At 43.5% G+C, this 17,234-nt stretch overlaps 2 protein-coding genes across 3 annotated transcripts in view; both read right to left on the bottom strand.

The window, feature by feature from the left end:
* Nucleotides 1-6,957: 6,957 nt before the first annotated feature.
* Nucleotides 6,958-9,319, bottom strand: pou4f3 (POU class 4 homeobox 3). The gene is given in 3 exon segments (XM_060056539.1): nt 6,958-8,518; nt 8,521-8,676; nt 9,053-9,319. Coding segments are annotated over 3 exon segments (1,059 nt in total). The 5' UTR covers nt 9,173-9,319; the 3' UTR covers nt 6,958-7,735.
* Nucleotides 9,320-12,124: 2,805 nt separating this feature from the next.
* The window catches only part of rbm27 (RNA binding motif protein 27), a 29,524-nt gene continuing 24,414 nt past the window's right edge, over nt 12,125-17,234 (bottom strand). For both annotated transcript variants that reach the window (XM_060056537.1, XM_060056538.1), the window contains 4 exons: nt 16,109-16,339; nt 15,612-15,695; nt 15,379-15,498; nt 12,125-14,579 (listed from right to left, as the gene is read on the bottom strand). In XM_060056537.1, coding sequence (XP_059912520.1) covers nt 14,487-14,579; nt 15,379-15,498; nt 15,612-15,695; nt 16,109-16,339 — 528 coding nt within the window. In that variant the 3' untranslated portion in view covers nt 12,125-14,486. The remainder of the gene's footprint in view (nt 14,580-15,378; nt 15,499-15,611; nt 15,696-16,108; nt 16,340-17,234) is intronic.

Below are 17,234 nucleotides of genomic sequence, written 5' to 3'. Positions count from 1 at the left end.
CGTTTTTGATCATTTGCCAGTGCTGTTTATCTTTGAGCTCATTGATGCTTCCATCCAGAGGGTCTTGACGATTCATTCGATGTAATCATGGTGAATGAGCAAGTAGGGGGTTAGTCACCTGGCCCAGGGACGCTGCAGGTCAGACTGAACGCTGGGGTTTTGAACCCAGGACCACTTGGTTAGCCTCCTACCTAGACTCATTATTCTTCCACTGTGTTTAGGCTCTCTTGTTTTTGGGCACTGCACATTGATGTATGTTCAGGCATTCATGGTCTTTCTTTGGTGTTTCCTGTTTTAGAACCTGCGGAACGTCTCAGTGCCGATAATGGAAAAGTGTGATGTGAGTACAACAGAACCTTAAAGAAATGTCTTCTTTTATGTCCCCTTTAGAAAGACCGACAGAGAAAACAGAGAATAAATAACAATGTGTGATGTTCACACACTAGGGACTGGTTCTCGATTAGTGTTTTACTTACTTTTGTGTTACTATAGATATTGTTACAGCAAGATTTCTATGTTCATTATGTTGGGCATTAGTGATCAATGCAATGTACAGTAGTAGTAAAGAATTAGAGAGCTACAGCCAAACACCCAACAACCCAACACCCAATTTTTACAAAAGTCCATGAATGTGGCCATGACTTACCAAAGCCTGTTTTTTATTCACAGGCAAAATCATTCTGCCAAGTACAAAAGGTCTTGCTCAAGTTTCCTGACAATGTTAAAATCCAGAAACTCTGCCGTAGCCTGGTCCAATACAATAATCACACCCACAAGGTAAGAACACAATGCATACTATCGTCATTGTCGATTGCCTCTTTAGAAAAATCTACTGAGCCACCATTTCACAAAGTCAGTTACTTTTTTCTTTGCCAAGAATGGTGGAGAAGTAAAATAAAAGGATATGTTATCTCAATATCCAATATCAATTGGAATTTTATGTTGAGTCTTGAAATTAAATTTTAAATATTGAAATTGAGTTGGAATTATTACAAATCTTAATTTTAGCATAACATCTACGGTAACAGTTATCATTAGTTGTTAGTAGTTGATGAACATGAATATTTACTCAATATTTTTTTCAGAAATGCACCAATGCTGAGCTGCAGATGACCAACGATACTGTCACCAATGAACTCCAGGACCTCTTTAGAGATTTTATTGATTGTATCAGGGTGGAGATGATCAGTCAACCGTAATTAGATGTTTCAGAAATGGCATGTAGACATATATCGATATGGATGTAGAAACCTCCATGTCGATTTTTTTTCCTTCTAATGTGAGTCTTCTTAGATTGTTCAGGGTCGTTTACACTCGGATGTGTGTTCCGCAGGGTCATGTCGATGCAATCTTGTTAACTGCTTCCAAGAGTGGGCGGGGTTAGCTGGTTTTCAAAGAGTTACTATACTGCCACACAGCAATGTTCTGCTGCCAAAATCCGATAATTGTAGCAAACAAGTATAGTTAAAATACTTGTTTCATTTTATCAGTATTATCTATATATTTATATTGTTTCCCATATATTTAAGTATTTTATTGAAATGTTTTATTAATGAAAAACTTGTTTTTTAATATGTGTACTCAAACGATTCTTTTTTTTATATTTAATGACACAGAAATAAAGATTAAGAAAACAAAGATGTGTTTGACAAATACTTGTTCCATTAAGCTATGCAGGTCTCTCCAGAGCAGAAAGTTACCATTTCATAACATTTATTTAGCTGATTACACTTCATCAAATAGGCATACTGCTTCAAATTATACTTTTTCAGAAACGAGAGATAGAGAATGGCGGTTTTTTCATGGGTCAAGATGCAAACTGTTGCGACTCTGCGACTGAGAATGTATATGAAGATGTATTTATATGAAAATGTATAGGGTTTCTGCTGTGCTGATGTGTGAATCCTTCTTGGTATCGTGCACTTGCTCCTTAAAATATTCTATGCCTCACAAATTAAATCATAAAAATATACAGCGAATAAAATAAATGCTGAATTTTCTTTTCCTTTTTTGACTCACCAAATGTTCCTCAAATATCAAGTTTTTAGGGGTTAACTTTCAGTGTAGGCTTTTTCTAGAGATGGCTAATAGATTACTAATCGAAGGAGAAAGACTATTTTAGTACATATTACACCAGTTTGTCTGGTTTATTGATTTATTTAATGGGAAATTATCCTTGTTCCTTTATTCATATTGACATGCTTCCTTTGAGTTCAAAATTCTAGTCCGGCTTCCAACCTATAGCTGTGTATCTTCATGACTATTCATGAGAAAATATTTAAATGATTTATGTTTTAGTATTCTATCATTTATTCAAGGTAGACCCAGTGAGGTTGAATGATTATGCTTATGATTGTAATGGGAGTAGAATCCCTGCAGAAACCATAATGAAACTGTGTATTGTTTTAGTAATTGAACAATGTTCTCTATGTATAATTCCAAAAATTGGACCACATTATTCAACAATCAGCCATCATTTATTTCACAGATTGCAATACCTTTTTTAATTTTAATAAGTTAGGGTCAATGATCTGCGCTTGATAATACATAAAATTAAACGTTTTTATTGTGGGTCTTTGGAAGATTTCTGCTTAATATTCCTCGCTTACTAACCAATAATTGTCTTCCCAAAAGCCGATGCTCGCGATATGCTAACGAGCCTGAACGCCCCCAGGCAGTGGAACCTTTTATCCCCTGCTCCCACCTTACCCACTCCGCCGCCTTTTCGCTTGAAATTCCCTAATATATAAACCCAATAATGTAAGGTATTAAGCGTCCTGAGTCCTTGAGCAGCTTGTGTCACCTCACCGAGGCCCAATAAGCAGTTTGTAGCCAAGCTTTTCATTGGTTTAGATGTGCCGATGAATTGATGTCATAGTCGGTAGATGAAGTATTTTGCTGAAAGCTCTTCTCTTGATCCCTGATGCAAAGGGTTGCCTGCTGCCTCTGCCTGGTGACTGTGTTCCTGGTCTATGGGCCCCGGGGCAGTCCTCGGGCACTTGGCCCGTGGGGTGGGTGGGGGGGGGTGTGTGTGTGTGTGTGTGTGTGTGTGTGTGTGTGTGTGTGTGTGTGTGTGTGTGTGTGTGTGTGTGTGTGTGTGTGTGTGTGTGTGTGTGTGTGTGTGTGTGTGTGTGTGTGTGTGTGTGTGGTAGGGGGTGCTCCACTTGGAGACTTTCTCGAGGAGCCTATCCTGTGGCCTGGCTCATCAAAGAGTGTGTGTGTGTGTGTGTGTGCCTGAGCCGTGTTAGAAGAAGAGAGCACAAGCCCATAATCATAACGGTTAACTGTTGAAACGTTCTAATCATACGTACGATGACATCATATATGGGATGTGATGTCATCACGTTGACCCCGTTCGGTGCACGGTGGTGTGTCGCAACACTTCGGCAGAGTGGAGTTTTTTTTAAACAGATCTATGCCTGCCCACGCCTTACTCATGTTCGTCCCCCCCCCCCCCCCCACCCCTCTGTTGTCACAGAAACTTAGAGTCAACCCTCGCCGGTTCAGCTTGAGTTTTCCTTGGTGGAAAGAAAAGGGCAAAAGGTTATGTCAAAAAGAAGTACTGAATACCAGTTTATTTAATACATTTCATCTTTTTCAAATCAAATCCCTGTTTTAAACATTTCTTCTTTTCACCCCCCTCATTAAAGCCTCTTCCTCTTGCCTCTTACCTTTGTCCATTTCTCCCTAAACATATTTCACTGCATTTATCATCCGTCCTGTTTCTGTGCCTCTTTTCCTTAACATTGTTTACGTTCTCTCTCTTTGTTTCCTCCTTCGGTTCTATCGTTTTTGTTCTGTACTTCCTCCCACCAGACTCCATCTTCTGCTTACACCACAACTGCATTTTCCTAGAGAGGATTATTATGTTCAGCAGACTGCAGGACGACAATGAACTTTAATCCAGGTCTGTGTGAAAGCCTGCTCCTGCCCGACTAAGTGCTTAGTAGTAGGGAGGAAATCACGCCACTGCCAGTTATTTCTGGCTGGCTTCGCCATATATCTCTGAGCACTCTGATAATGGAGAGCGCCTGAATAATGAATGCGGTGTATAATACTTTTCTTTAGGCCCGCACCAACACCACTAAAGCACATGTCCATAACCCATCCCTGATATAAAGTAATGAGGATAGCTATACTCTTTTGGGTTTTAAGGTTCCTCGCTCAAGGAATAGGCGATAGACCCTTTCCACAGAGGTGTCATCCTAAGACAAAGCCCGGTGTCCTCATGACTACGACTGATATGGAGCATGGGCAATAGACTCATCTTCGCTAGTTTAGTCTACTAGCCGTGCCCTGGTGCATCAAAGAAGCAGACCCATAAAGGAAACTTTTGTTTGTCCCCAGATGGCCCTCTTAGAGAGAAAAGTGTCTATTGGAAGGGAATAGGTCAAAAAGACAATAGGTATACAGTGTGCTTATCACCCAATGTCATCATTTAACAGATGAAGCCTTGTAGAAAATGTACATGAAAAGGCGAACACTTTTGTTAGTTTCCCCGTAGCAAACTGTCCTGTTGGATCTTCCACATACATTCAGGCTATCGTATAATTTTTTCGGTTCTAAATTATAAACCAAATCCCAGAGTTTTAAGCATACACAGCTGATGGTCAACCGGAAGGTAAGATGATTCCTGAAATTGTCCGTCACATGACTCATCTGCTGCCGTGAAGAGCAGACTTATTGGGACAGGCCTTATTGGGTTAGGTCTTATGGAGCCAGGTCTTATTGGGACATGTCTTAATGGGACAGGTCTAATGGGACAGGTCTTATGGGGATAGGTCTTATTGGGACAGGTCTTACTGGGACAGTTCTTATTGGACAGGTCAGGACCAACAACACGCGTGTGGCGCCTTCACAAATGGCCGTCCTGTCTTCCCTTGCTCTACTGTGTGTAGTCTGCGTGCCTCCCGTGCTAAATGCTAAGCTATAGGCTTGACTTCACTGTGGAGAAGTATGTGTCCTGAGTTGGCTTGGCGTGTGATGCTAATAGAAGGCGATGGAACGTATCGCACTGAGGTAGCTGTCTTCCCGCACCCTGGTCGCATTCTCATTTGTTGCTGCTGGCATTTGATTAATTATTAAATGCGGGCTGTCTTGGCTCTACCATTGGCCCGATTACGCCCCCCCCCCCACCCCCCACCCCCACACACACACACACACACACACACACCACACGCACACACACACACCACACACACACACACACACACACACGCACACGCACACACACACACGTGTTCTCCTCAGCAATGAGACACAACTTCCATCCCCATTCTGTCAAGAAAGGTTCTCTGCGTGAATACATCTCAAGCAGACCCACGTAAGACTTTGCCATTCCCCCTCTCGACCAGCATAGGTGATTCAAGGACTAATTCTTATTCTCATTGTTCGGTTAATGTGGCCTATCACTCGTTAGCGGCATGGTTATATAGTAGGCCTACGTGTTAAATACATTGATGGAATTAGATGGTCTAATGGTGTTTCTAATGGCCGGTGGGGCCGCTGGCCTCACCTATTGCATGAGAATATACCTTTCATCTGCTGATGAATAATTGAGGCGCCACCCACTCGCCACATGCCTGAGAGTGAGCTGGCATTCAGCTCGACTTACCGCATAGCAATGAGTTATGATATCAATTGTGATATTATAACAATCAATAATTCACACTGCGGAGCGCAGGTTGTGGCAAAATATTTACGAGCTTTTTAGCCTATAGTTACTTTTTATGGATGGGGTTTATATGATACAACAAATATAAACTGTTGATCCCATGGCAACATCAAATAAAATAGAGAACACTTAAATTAAAAGATTTATTTCTCCTGCCACACCTCCTTCACGCTTAGCCCAGGAAATAAAATATCAGATCTAAGCCTATATAAATGTGGGAAAACGACATTAATGAATAGCATCGTTTGCATCTTTGCTGTTGTGTTACAACGTCCCTAATACGGCTAATTAAGCAATAGCCTATCAGGGCTCGACATCAAAGAGAATATTAATTATTGCAATTGATGTTGCGATTGTAAACTGTTGATCCCATGGCGATATAAAATAAAAAAAAAATACTGAATAAATAAGGACGGGTGAAAACGCCGCAAGGCCCATTCTCGTGGGATAAATGTGGTCCAAACACAAAGAGGATTTTAGTTCATTCTACCCCTCTTATGCTCGCTTCATAATTAAAAAAAATACTTGTTCTGTTATATTTAAACGGGGACAGATCATTAATGTTTCTGTTTTGAGCTCTTATAGAATAACTATTTGGGCCAAAATGAACTGCATTTTTTGGAATTTTTGGAATAACCCAAAAATGTAAACGAGACAAAGACCTCATTACGTGATAAATAAATAATAGGCTACATTATAGAAAGGCCTATGGCTTAATTCTCACGCTATATGGATATTGTAGTCTTAAACTGTTACAGTTAAAACATTTCAACTAAAATCATCAGCCAATAAATTATTATAGCCAACCTTAAAAGTTGTTGTTGGATAAGGCCCTATCGTGGTAAACTTCTTCTTTTTTTTTTTCTAAGGATTGGTTTGTAACTAAAAAGATAAAAGCCGGCAAAAAGGCCTACTGCAGGCCGGTTTTCCGTATCAAAAAGAAGATAAGAGCGATGATCGATAATAGGCCTACAAATGAAAGGACTATGTTTATTGTAATAACTCTAATCGTTTCGCTTTATGAGACCAATATTAACCCTAGTTTCGACTATATGCCATTATTTACATCCCAATTTGAGACAATGCAATATTTGGACCATGAATAGGCCTAAACAATTTGCCCCGGATAGTGTGTGTAAGTATGAAAAGTGTGAGAATTAAAACATTTATTGGTTAAATGTCTATTTTGTAGGTCCTATTAAATACAAGCAAACGTAACAAATATCAGTTACTAAAGTGTGCACTTAGACTGGAAATAAGCACGAGTCTGGCTGACAGAAATCTTAAAAAATAGTCAATCATTTATTAAGGGAAAACACACAAGTTATAAAGTGAAAGCCAAGAGTGAGAGAAAAATACTCCAGAGTGTGAGTGCTACAATACGTCCATGTGGGCTATAGCTATATTCACCTGTAATACTCCAAAACATGTCACATCAAAAATACACAACATCATTAGCAGCAGCCTTTAACAGGACCCCATGGATGTGCAGCATTGACCAACATTAACATTGATTAAAACATTGTGACAGACAATGTGTTGATATCTACTGCGTTGTGTGCACAAGGCCTAGGCTAGATTCGTTGTGGGTTGTCTGCAACGTGGATGAGTCCAAACCTCATGCCCGTGTCCATCACGTTCAACAAACTATAGTTCACATTGTACGGTTTTTCCCCACGTATAACATAACTTAAAAAAAATCACATCGGATTAAACGAATGTGTGAAAAGTGTTGAGCACACAAATATTGACAAATAGTGCAGTCCAAGACTGTCGAGAAAGACAGGTTCCCTGATAAACGGTGAGTGAAAAGGAGGGTGTGAATAAAACATCAATCTCCTTCAGCACGATATAACCTCTCCAACAACGACGTACAATCGCACCTGTGCACCTGTTGTAGGAAAGATGAAAAGGGTAAACGAATCGAAATCGACCCCAATAGAAATCGGAATAAATACGAAGTCTGTGATAATAATCCCAGACGGATTGTAAATCCCTGTGGTGTTTTTTTCTAACGATCACTCGATCAAAACGTATTTATTCATGACTTGGTCCATCACCTCAGTGCACCGCAGAGTATTTCATCCTCTTCTGCTTCTGCCGCTGGTTGCAGAACCACACGCGCACCACGTTCTTCTTCAGCTCCAGCTTCTCCGCGATCGCGGCGATCTTCTCGCTCGAGGGCCGAGGCTGGATGGCGAAGTACGCCTCCAGCGAGCGCTTCTCGGGCGCGGCGATCGACGTGCGCTTCCGTTTCCTCTCGCTCCCGTTGAAAAGGTCCGGTTTGCTGTTCTTCTCCCGGTACGCCGCCTCGGCCTCCTCGAGCCAGGCCTGCAGCACGGGCTTCAGTGCTATCATGTTGTTATGGGACAGCGTGAGGGACTCGAACCTGCAGATCGTGCTCTGGCTCAGGGAGCCCACGCCGGGGATCTTCAGGTTGGCGAGCGCAGACCCCACGTCCGCCTGCGTCACCCCGAGTTTGATCCGTCTCTGTTTGAACCGCTCCGCGAACGCCTCCAGCTCGCGCGGGTCCGACTCCACGTCGTTGACGCTGCACGCCATGCCGCCGCCGTTGCCGTGCACGGAGAGCGCGTGTGGGTGCATGCTGGCCATCGCCTGGTGCAACTGGCCCATGGTCTGAAGGTGGTGGTGGTGGTGCTGCTGGTTGCTGCTGGTGGTGGTGGTGGTGGTGGGCCGACGGGCACCTCCTGGGGGGCTCCCATCCCCGTGACGGACAGGCTGGAGGAGAGGGTGTTCCAGCAGGTCTGCGGCCTCCAGGCTCTGAGGTCCGAGGAGGTGGTGGTGGTGGTGGTGGGAGGAGATGCTGTGGGACACGGGCACGTGGTGGCGGAGGAGGAGGTGCACGGGACACTGCTCATCGTATGGTAAGTCACGTCTGCTTTGAACGGGTGGCTCTTGCCGTGCGGGACGATGCCGTCAGCAGCCGCCAGCGCCTCTGCGCGTGCCAGCAGGCTCTCATCAAAGCCGCCAAATAGATTGCCCTGGAGGGGGGAAGAGAGAGCGCGCGTGTTGGAGTCAGTGGGGAATTCTGCAGGATTAAAAAAACACTTTTTTTTCCAAAGGCGCCGAGGAGGAGAACCCTCCTCAAAGCGCACGGGTCATAAAAATTAATTGAAAGCAGGAGCAATGCTTGAATAGACATGTGGAGGAGAGGAGGAAGGGGAGGGGGGAGGATGAGGACTGGGGAGGGGGGGGGGGGGAGAGACTGGGATGTGGGAGGAGGGGGGCACAGAGAATATAGGGAGGGTAGTGAACAGGGAGAACAAAGTCCTGTCAAACCTACTTTACACACATTTTGCCAATATATCTTCCTCCCTCAACGAAAAAAATTCAAATTCTCTCCCGAACTTAACGTACCTGTGGGGCAGACAGACACACTCTGCGCATGCCCTCCGAGCCCGCGTGCAGGCCGGAATATTTGGGCTCGTGCAGGGCCGCGTGCATGGAGAAATGCTGCTTGCCGTTCATGGTCATCATCCTCCTCGCGCACCTCGCCTGCAACGCTGTGGCCCTGACATGAAACCCGGAGAATGGCCGGCGGGAGCGTCTCTGGCGCTACCTTCTCTCCTCTCTCTTCACTACACTGAGCGATTAACATTGGCAGCGCCTTGCGCCTCCGCTCTCTCTCTCTCTCTCTCTCTCTCTCTCTCTCTCTCTCTCTCTCCTCTCTCTCTCTCTCCTCTCTCTCTCTCTCTCCTCTCTCTCTCTCTCTCTCTCTCTCTCTCTCCCTCTCCTCTCTCTCTCTCTCTCCTCTCTCTCTCTCTCTCTCTCTCTCTCTCTCTCTCTCTCTCTCTCTCTCTCTCTCTCTCTCTCTCTCTCTCTCTCTCTCTCTCTCTCTGCCCCTTAGCCTGCTCACTTTACAAGTCCCACGTCTGGACTTGATGCGCAGGCGTGGACTGATCCCAGCTCGAGTATAGCAGCCTAGCCAAAGATGATTGATTCAGTTAATTGTATCATTTTAAATGTCTGTAATAGACTATATGTGAGCAGGATGAAGCATATAGATTTTATGCAGAGTTATTTATGCCAAACAACTATGGCCTACATGCCTAAAAGCTTTTGAATACGAGTGATAAGGAATACAGGCAATAGCCTACTAGATTGATAATTGAATGGATGCAGCAGGTTATTTAGGGTTTGGCCCATTCAAGGTTATACAGATATTGCAACAGATATTCAGAACCTCGGACAGCGGCTCCCTTCGATAGGCTCTCCTAACCCTAACCTCGTTCAAATTAATAATATAGGCCTTAAACTTAAACTCGCTTAAAAATATATATACTATAGGTTATATATAAAATATATCATTAGTAATGTATCATCTATATATATATATATATATATATATATATATATATATATATATATATATATATATATATATATAACCATATATATATATATATATATATAATAGTTTGGGAATGTATGTAGACAAATGATCATGACTATATGCAGTTATTAATCTCTTGTATTGTTTTGTATTGTATGCTTTATGCAAAATGTGTTTATCTGTTCCATTTGCGATGCGAATATGGCTTCAATTCCGAAAACAATATTCAAGGTTAAATATGCCTGTGCTGAACTAGAAGACAATTTATAGTGAACTCACCTCAAGTGAATGCTGTATAAGCATTCCCACCCTAGATATTTAAATCTTTACTATTATTCTCCCGCCCCTTTGTTGGTCTACTCCTTCTGTATACTTTCAGCTATAGAAACCATTCAACATCAACATTTTCAGCCCATCATTCATTCTCTATGAGTTCCTCCTTTTCCTCTCCGTTTGACCCGGGGCAGCATAGTGGCCCCGCCCTCTCACCTCTTAGGTCTCTCTCTCTCTCTCTCTCTCTCTCTCTCTGTCTCTCTCTCTCTCTCTCTCTCTCTCTCTCTCTCTCTCTCTCTCTCTCTCTCTCTCTCTCTCTCTCTCTCTCTTTTGCTCTAATGGCGTACTGTGGGTGGGTTTGAATGATGGTAATGCCGTAAAAACTCTCTCTCTCTCTCTCTCTCTCTCTCTCTCTCTCTCTCTCTCTCTCTCTCTCGTTATATATACTCCAGCACCTCCGCTGCCCGGTAAGAGGAGCCAGGGGCGGCCGTAGGGGAACATGAGGGGGGCCGATGACACAGCAGATCCACCTGATCCTCACGGCCCCCTCTCCGGTTCCCCAGACTGTGAATAATTTACAGACGTGCTGGCAGGCATCCATTACCACGTTGGCATGTCCTTATTCATTATACAGATTAAACCAGCCAAAGATCTCCTCTCCGTGTAAACCTGCGTGCAGGTTGGGTAGATGAACCCTGGTTAAATCCTGACATCGGATAAAATGTTGACCCCTCCTTTGCTCTGGAGGAATGAAAGCATTCCTTCTTGCAGTATACCTGTAAAGTCATACCTGGATATGCATTGGTTAGGCCTTTTCAAATCACTTTTGACGACTGCAAACACTAATGGTTTGACGTGTGAGCTTTTCATGCATCTATATGTTTCCCTCCATCAGTCAAGAACACAGGTATGGGCTACTCTTTTATTTTATTCCTTGCCTCACGTTACTTCTTAATCAAAGTAGACCCTAGGCGTATAACGAGATTCATTCATATTTTATTCTCCATGGTGAGATGTTTACAGGCTTGTCAGGATTTCCCATTCCGCAGAATGCCTTTGACATGTTTTATGGATTTGTTAGTGGCCAAGTGTGACAGCACGCACTCTCTTTCCTCTCCACGACTCCGTATTACGGTCCTCGATATCCCGATCCACACCTTTCGCTCAGATGCATTCAACACCGCCGTCCCACTGTTGGCTCGACGGGTAGAGTGTGTACCATTAAGGCCCCATCTTGATCGAAGCAACCCCGGTTCGATTCCTGCCCGTGGTCCTTGGCTGCACGTCTTCTCCTCTCTCATCCATACCTTCTTGTCTATCTCACTATCAAATAAATCGTAAAATGCAAATAAACCTTACAAAACGAAAATAAAAAATAACCCCCTTCCCAACTCGAGATGGTACAGTCCGAGACGGGCGACCAGGGGCGCTGAGGACAGGCCACGACATCAAATCCCAGGGGAGATCCGGCATTTCTTACATTAAGCAAAACAGACCGAGTGTTTTCACTTGACTTCCCAAAGTAAGAAATGCTCATGTATTATTTAACAAGATTTGAATATGTCAGAAGTTGTCCCGAACACCAAATTAAACACACCCCTAGTAATTCCGCTAGTGCTTAATTTTTCACATCATTTGATGAGGTAATTCACAATTTGTAGGCTATATCTAAAAAAATTAAGTTGATAAATGCTATTAACCACAACGGCAACTCTGTCAAGTGTTCAGAGCCCTCTACCCACAGCCTCATAAACGGCTGAAAGATTAATATTTAAAACAATCACATTAAAGCGAACTGGTAAATGAAGGAGACCACACAGGTGTTAAACTCAAATTCTCTGGAATGGTTTCTTTTGCATTTTTTCCGATGTTTTTTAAATTTCAAATTGTTATTCAAAATATTATTTTTTGAATTTTAAATTTAATATTTTTTCCCATCTTTTAATTGTCTTTCAAGCACCCATTCCGCTATCTTTATTGGCAAAAGCAAACATGCTAGTAAATTAGAAAAACGTTTTTTTTTTTACAAACTGAATAAATCAAGAGAATACATCCACATCCTGCAAGTATAAACAGTAACAAATCCTCAGTTTTCCTATAATGTATACTTTTTTTTTTACAACATTGTGTCATTGTAGCAGCCAAAATATATACAAAAAAGGGAAAGAAGATACTTTCTTTAATTTAGACATCACTTTCAAGTTAGAATTACTAAACTAAAAACGTCAGGGGAAAACATTGAAGAAAAAAAATGAGGAATCCGATAGGCTAATGCCCTTCAGTCCTTTGTTTACAGAGGCGCAATTCAAACGCAAAATGGCTAAATGTGTTTAGTGCTAATGTATTGCAAAAACCCTTAGTGTGTTAGTTAATTTCAGGCAATTGTACATGTGCCTTTTTTAGGATCATCAATAGCAACAACAGGCATGGTGTCACTTTTAAACACATCACACATTTACATCCAGAATAGACCTTATAAAGAATCCCGTATCAATAGAAGATACTATGCGCCTTAAGTGAATTCCAATTTAATTTGAATATTGGGATTTGCTTTCACATCGACCATAAAACCCCCAAAACAAAGTTTTAAAACGACATTCACACAAAAAAAATTAAAAACCATCAATGTTACAAATAATTGTCCTCCTGCATCAAAAATATATTTAAATAGTTTCAAGGAAGGTGCAAAAATTCAATCAAAAAAAAACAAAACATTCTGCTCATTCACAAAACGGACCATTTGAGATCTGCTGTTTTGACGCAGTCTACAATGACAAACTGGCTAGCAGACAACTATATCCCCACATGCTGTGACCATAGTGACCGTGGTCATAAAGTGTGTGTTCTCTGTTGGACTGTTTCAGCATCTGAGGGGACTTGGGCAGCTCAAAATCATATTTCTCCAACAGCCAATCAGACCCTAGGCTCTAATCAATCATTTGTTTAACCAAACAAAATTAAAAAAAATATTTTATCTCTCAAACATTTACAAAATTTACATAAGTAAATCACAAATGTTGTAAAAATCTGGCCTTGATGCTAATGAGCTAAGGCGGGGCAGGGATAGGGGGAGAGCATGTATTAAAATCAAAGTGCTCAAAATTACATTCAAGCTTTTTTCTGTAGCTCTTTCAACATATTGAAATGGGCGACCTTTTCTCACACAAAGTCAGGCCTTCGGGTTCACTGGGAGATGGAGCACTTGATGAAGCCAACGGAAAAGGGAAGCCAAAGACATACGATTGAGTGGAAGAGGGGCACCGGACACAGAGTTAAGCAACACAAGGACTGGGTGACCAGAATAACATCACCGCACAACACAGTCGAGTAGCAGACACAGCCACACGGTCAGCCACTAATGGCTGACCGTGTGGCTGTGATGGTTACAAAGGCGTGGGCGGGGTGATTGGGTGGAGGGGTATTTGTTCAACTTGCGCTCTTCTGTGGTGCGTCTGGAGCAAAATGAGAACTGTATGGTAAAGCGCGGGTGTAGGTTTGTTAGGGAGGGAGCATGCAGATTTGCGAGCTTAGGTTCTAAAGTTAAATAAATTAAGTCAGACGCAACTAGATTTTGTATGAGTTTTGTCCTCTGGTGTTTGAAACCATAAGACATTGTGAACATACAAAATTATATTTAAAAAAAATCGATAAAGCTGTGTTATTAACCGACACTACAGTTAAATGAAGCAGAGGAGAAAAACAAAGAACATGCTTTAGTCGTTATCTCTTCATGGCAGCAGAGCGCTCGGAGAGTGATGGAATGGAAATCCAAAATCGAAAAGACTTTTCCAAAGGCTTTGTGAATTTGGGGAGAGAGGACCTTTTTTTCGTTTTAAATATGTATAAAAATACAGCTTCACAGTAGACACAAATGTTGTGCATTACTGATAATAATAATCATCTGGTAACCACAATGAAACTTACATAGATTTACTTTTCTATTTATAAGATCAACTTAACATTTGTATCATTCTCAGCAAAAGTGAGACATTTTAAATTATTATGAATCGAGGGATACAAAAAGGTTTGCTCTCTCAGGATTCTTTACACAAGTAACTAAAGAATTTGTTTTCTTTACTCTTAAGAGTCTTCAATTTCGGAAAAGAATACTGGAAAACGAGTAGGTCGAGGTGTCCACGGAGTCGGCCAGAGGAACGCTCCGGACAGAGCAGGGTCACTTGTCCTTCATCGTCTCCAGGATCGACTCTCGTACTCATCTTCGTCATCCTCGTCCTCTTCTTCCTCCTCCTCGCCAGGCAAAAAAGAGCCAACATGCTCCTGTTTGATCGGAAATAAAGAAGAGTCATTTTTAGGTATGATTAAATTAGGGATACGGAAGGGGGACAGAACAGTTTAGATCCTGAAGTATGCAGACTGGCTGGAGGCATCCTTGAGCCAGATGCCTCACCCTAGGGTTTATTTATATGTATCAAAAACATTGTTTTCTCTGATTCGTGTTACAATAATTTTCTCATAATTATTGAAACTCAAAAAATAAATCATAACCATAACAGCAGGATGAATCCACTGCACACCTACCGAATATCTCATCAGGAAAAAATTAATAAAAAAAGCATATTCAAGTATATTGGAGTATATGGGAAATTATGTTGGGAAAGACTCAATATTGTAGGTGTGTTTTCCATTACCCCCTCCCCCCACTTTCTTATCCCTAAAGCACACATACATTTTTTGTTGATTTTTGCATCTCGTTCAACATTGATGTCTCTAGACCTCGGAAACGCAGAGAATCTCTGACGTGAATGGTTATTCTGGAGTCATTCTAAACAGCGACGTGTGGGTCAAATGTGTAAACTAGTATCTAAGTGCTGAGGGGCCTGACCCCAGCCCTATCTGGGGATTCACGCTCAACACATTCTGAAAGCTTCCAGAATCATTTGCATTTCTCCAGCTGAGCACAAGACAAACTTCTCCCGCTGAAAGTTTCTTGGCGAGATTAATTTTAAATCCGTATCCCTAAAAGCCCCGCGGGTTGCCAAGAGTGACGCCAAGCGATGGACTGGTCAGGTGGGACAGAGCCGTGAGACGGTACTGGGTTAAGCAAAGCAATCCCTACTGCAATGTCTTCCTCCTTGGGATCCTCCTCCTCCGGCTCCGCCGTGACAGAGGGCGTCTTGGGCTTGTACCAGGAGATCTGGAGCATGCGACCTTTGAACTTCATCCCCTGGTTTGCCGCCTGGAAGGACAACATTGTTCAGATTCAAAAGCACACCAGCCGTTATCGTAGCGACAGAGATGGGCGCTGGGTTGGAACATTGGCCAGACAGACGGGGTGGGTTATTCTCTTACATTCTCTGCTTCGCTACGTGTCCTGAAAGTCATCACGACACTGGTGGCGTCCTGGTCTCGCAGGTCTTCCACCTCTCCAAATTTCTGAATAAAACCAAATAAAATAAACTCAGTAAGTTCCAATTGTCCATGCCATGGTTGTCATTTGAAGGCGTGCCGCCATGCTTTAACGTTTGTGTTTACACTTATTCCACAAATCGCGCGAGTAAGAATCTGAATTATTTCACACTGTTTTGCCTTAAGAAAACAAAGTGCATATTTCCTTTTTTAAAGCTTAAATCAAGCTTAGATCTGGTGCAGCAAAAAACAACTCAATTGTGCAGATGAAGAACTTGAGCACGATGAACTTCCTGGATCTCTTAACATCGGGCCGTAAAGTTGGGGTCCAAGCAAGCAACCCGTTATATCAGAGGTTGTGTTATATCGACGTGTATAGCCACGGTAATGAGAAGTACTAGTACTAGTACTAGTAGTAGTAGAACCCAGAGTGACCTCACCACAAAGTGGGGCATCAGCTCCTCCTTCTCCTCCGCTGTGACCCCCAGGATGGACAGGGCCCGGGGCCGGTGGTCCACCACCATGCGGTTCTGGGTCCCGCCGCGCCCCATCTGGTCCCGGCTGCGGCCCCTGCCGCGACTCACCATTGGGGGGGGTCCGGGGTCCGACAGCCCTCGGCCTCGTCCCCGGCCCCGTCCCGCCGTGGGCCGGAGCAGGCCCAGCCGCGTGGCCTGGAGGAAGAGCGTTATGGTTCAGAGGGTTGACGCTGCTTTAATGAAGACCCCCCTCTCTGTGTGTGTGTGTGTGTTTGTGTGTGTGGTAGCAGACGTGAGGACACGTGGACCAAACGTTTGGCAGTTTGGTCCAAGAGCCAAGTGCCAAGAACTAACAATCACTAGGTTAACCCATTCCCTGTATACAAAAAAGCTAGCTAGGATAAGATGCTAGACAACTTAGTACTATAACTGAGTACGACATACTATAAACATGTACATTAAGTGCCAGGACGTTCAACATACAATGAGTAGGAGGGGTGGGCTGTACAGAGTCTAGGTGAAGTCTGAACAAGTGAGTCTTTTGCGGAAGCTGTTGAGGGACTCGGCGGTCCGGACGTCGGCAGGGAGCTCGTTCCTCCACGGCGGTGCCCAAACAGAGACCCCCAGTGCCTTTCACCACCAGTGGACGCTTGTCTGCGTCTCGACCCCATCCATCTCCCTGACCCCCCAGCTCTTCCCTGACAGCGTCTCTCACACGTTACCCCGCTCACTGTCCCCCCCACACCCCCCCCCTCCCCCCTGTCCTGAACCCCTAGCACAGCCTCCATCTTTAATGAGGAGGGCCTCCATCAGTGTAGCGGCCGTGTCTGCCTTGGCAGCTACGTTAGCGCGTGGCCTGCTGGGCTAGCTTAAGTGGCGGGTGTTTAATGTGCAGAATGAAGGAGGGGGGGTCAGGCCGGGGTAGGGAACGGATGAAGGGGCGGGGGGGGGGGGGGTTATGCATTTTTAACCAGCAGCTAATTCAAGAGCATCAGGGATGAGGAGAGTGTGGAAGTAGGGCGAGACCGAGGGTAGGGGGGGGGAAAACATGAGATGGAACACGTGTTTTTCTCAGTGTTGCAAACAAATG

This window comes from Gadus macrocephalus, chromosome 7 (assembly GCF_031168955.1).
Source record: "Gadus macrocephalus chromosome 7, ASM3116895v1".
In the NCBI taxonomy this organism is placed as follows: domain Eukaryota; kingdom Metazoa; phylum Chordata; class Actinopteri; order Gadiformes; family Gadidae; genus Gadus; species Gadus macrocephalus.
Note: the sequence above shows the minus strand (reverse complement) of the source record. Positions and strands in the feature narration are given on the sequence as shown.